The sequence below is a fragment of the Gossypium raimondii genome, chromosome 6, assembly GCF_025698545.1.
Source record: "Gossypium raimondii isolate GPD5lz chromosome 6, ASM2569854v1, whole genome shotgun sequence".
NCBI classification, from domain to species: domain Eukaryota; kingdom Viridiplantae; phylum Streptophyta; class Magnoliopsida; order Malvales; family Malvaceae; genus Gossypium; species Gossypium raimondii.
In genome coordinates this window covers 2,875,682-2,878,144 of record NC_068570.1, presented here as the reverse complement: position 1 = coordinate 2,878,144, position 2,463 = coordinate 2,875,682, and the positions used below count along the sequence as shown (strand labels likewise).

At 33.9% G+C, this 2,463-nt stretch overlaps 1 protein-coding gene across 1 annotated transcript; it reads left to right on the top strand.

Annotated features, from left to right (window-relative positions):
- The first annotated feature begins 333 nt into the window (after positions 1-333).
- LOC105772371 (phosphoglycerate mutase-like protein 1) lies at positions 334-2,207 on the top strand. The gene is made up of 9 exons (XM_012593649.2): positions 334-452; positions 548-655; positions 763-842; positions 949-1,054; positions 1,163-1,237; positions 1,357-1,445; positions 1,558-1,677; positions 1,755-1,799; positions 1,914-2,207. The coding sequence occupies exons 1-9, from the start codon at positions 393-395 to the stop codon at positions 1,942-1,944; spliced, it is 714 nt and encodes a 237-aa protein (XP_012449103.1). The 5' UTR covers positions 334-392; the 3' UTR covers positions 1,945-2,207.
- The last annotated feature ends 256 nt before the right edge of the window (positions 2,208-2,463 follow it).

Sequence of the window (2,463 nt, the reverse complement as noted above, 5' to 3'; positions counted from 1 at the left end):
AAAATTTTGAATTTTCCTACTAAATAGTATTTCTTTTATTCCAAGTCACTTGCATTGAAATTACTTTTCTTTTTTGTAATAGCCGAAATAGGAAATTAATTAACAAAATCAATCTTTCTCGTTAATATTTCCTTCTTCAATTTCCATCTTTTTCCTTCTAGTTTACTACTGTCTAATTCCATCATAATTATTCAATTATGAGTTACGAAGAAATATATATGAACCAACGTAGAAAATACATTGAAATTCTCTCTCCCTATATATAAATATACATATAGTCTGCAACGTTTTACATTCACTTCTTACCATTTACCGGAACAAGTTTCTGGCCATTTGTGTCATCTATCGATACCCATCATTTGTTTTCATCATTACTCCCCTATTTGCAGAAAATGAATACCACAGCAGCTCAGTTTCCATACCCATGGCAGCGTTGCAAAATTGTCCACCTGGTATGTATATACATACACCATTCCAGTATCAACTATTTGCTTGAAATTTGTTTTTTATTAAACCGTAGTTTTTTTTATCTTTTTTTTTTTTAAAGGTGAGGCATGGACAAGCCATGCATAATGTAGAAGGAGACATTAACCGTGAAGCACTGTTGTCTCCTCACCTATTTGATGCCGAACTTTCCCCACTGGGCCGGCACCAGGTAATTCCACAACATTCAATGGCTAGCTTATCATCAATCTTCAATCCTGAATTGAATTAATCCAGTTTTTGATATAATCATATTAATTTCTACCTTTTTTATTTCAGGTTGGTAAACTGCGGGAGGATGTTCATGCTAGTGGGCTACTTAAGCGGATTGAGTTAGTCATCACTTCCCCTTTATACAGGTATAAAACTCAGTTTTGCCTGAATTTCAATGGAATATCTAAGTCTATGAAAAAGGAATCAAGGAAATATCTGTATTCTTCATATACACTTTAATGATCACTGCAGGACCATGCAAACTGCTTTTGGAGTATTCGGTAGTACTGAAAGCAACGAAGATGCAGGGGTTAATTGCCCCAAAATTATGGCAGTTGAGCTTTGTCGAGACCGCATGGTAGTAACATATATGGCCAAAATCTCTCATGCTAGGCCTTCCTTCATTTGCGCCAACCATGATTGCAGTTCAATTATATATACTGACGCATTCTCGAATTCAATACAGGGTGTTCGTCCTTGTGATATGAGGAGAAGGGTCAGCGAGTGTCAAGCTCTTTTCCCTTCTATTGATTTTTCAATGGCAAGTTCCTTTAACCATCCCATCTTTGAACAAGATTTAATATGCTGATATATATATATATATATATATATATTATATCTTCATTAAATATCAGTACTCAAAGAGTTTTGGTTGTTCAGATGGATGGCGAAGAAGACAACATGTGGAATCCAGACTTTCGAGAATCTGAAGAAGAAATGGCTGCTCGAATGGGTCTTTTAATGAATTGGTAAACTCCAAATTTTCGTATGAACAATTTAGGATTCATAAATAAATCTTGGAATGTAAAATTTCAAGATCATATTAGAGTACAATTTCATTAGTGGCTATATATATTGCAGGCTATGGACAAGGCCAGAGCAAGAGATTGTTATTGTAAGTCATGGAATAATGCTTCAACATATTCTATACAGACTTGGAAACGACTGTCATCAATCAGTTAGAACCGCTTTATGCAAACGGTGAGCCTTAAACATTGTCTCTATGTTCTTCATGTTGTTTAGACAAGGACTAATGATCTGATGTGGGCCATTTGCAGCTTTGACAATTGTGAGCTTCGATCTGTGGTCATCGTGGACAAAAGGTGAGCATTTTGTTCCCAAATTTAGGGACATAATTCATTCAGACAACCTCGTATACATACATATATATAAAACATCAACATCCGCATCCACTTACTGTTTTGAACATGTTGCAGCTCAATGGAAGCGGATTCACAGCTTTGCTAACCAAGAAATGTAGCAAAAGAGAATGTGTTGAACTGGACTCAAGTGACTTCGAAATAAATACTCACCGCTGCATTCAAGAATTCTTTAATCTATTGCATCCAAACTTGAATTATTGTTCTTTCTTTCTTTTTATTATTTGTTTTAAAGCTAGTTTGACCAATTGATGTCTGTTTCTATTGTAAAACAAACGGTAGATAACCATCCTGTGAGCAAAATTTGTAATTGGATTGATTTTCAAATAAAATAAATTAATTTTTAAGTCATCTGTTGCTTCATGTAATATATTTTGCATACATCGATCTTCTTATTAGCAATCCATACAAAGTTGTCTTGAGCTAGTGAAGAGATTAATCAGACATATATAATTAAAGTTTAAATAATTTGTAATTAAGTTTTGACTTTTCGTCTAGTAATCACAAATTATTTTGTCATAGAAACAATTCACTAAAAGTACATGACCGGTCTCTCAATTGTATACCTTTAAGAAAACAACTTAGACTAATGTTTTTGTCCAACGAT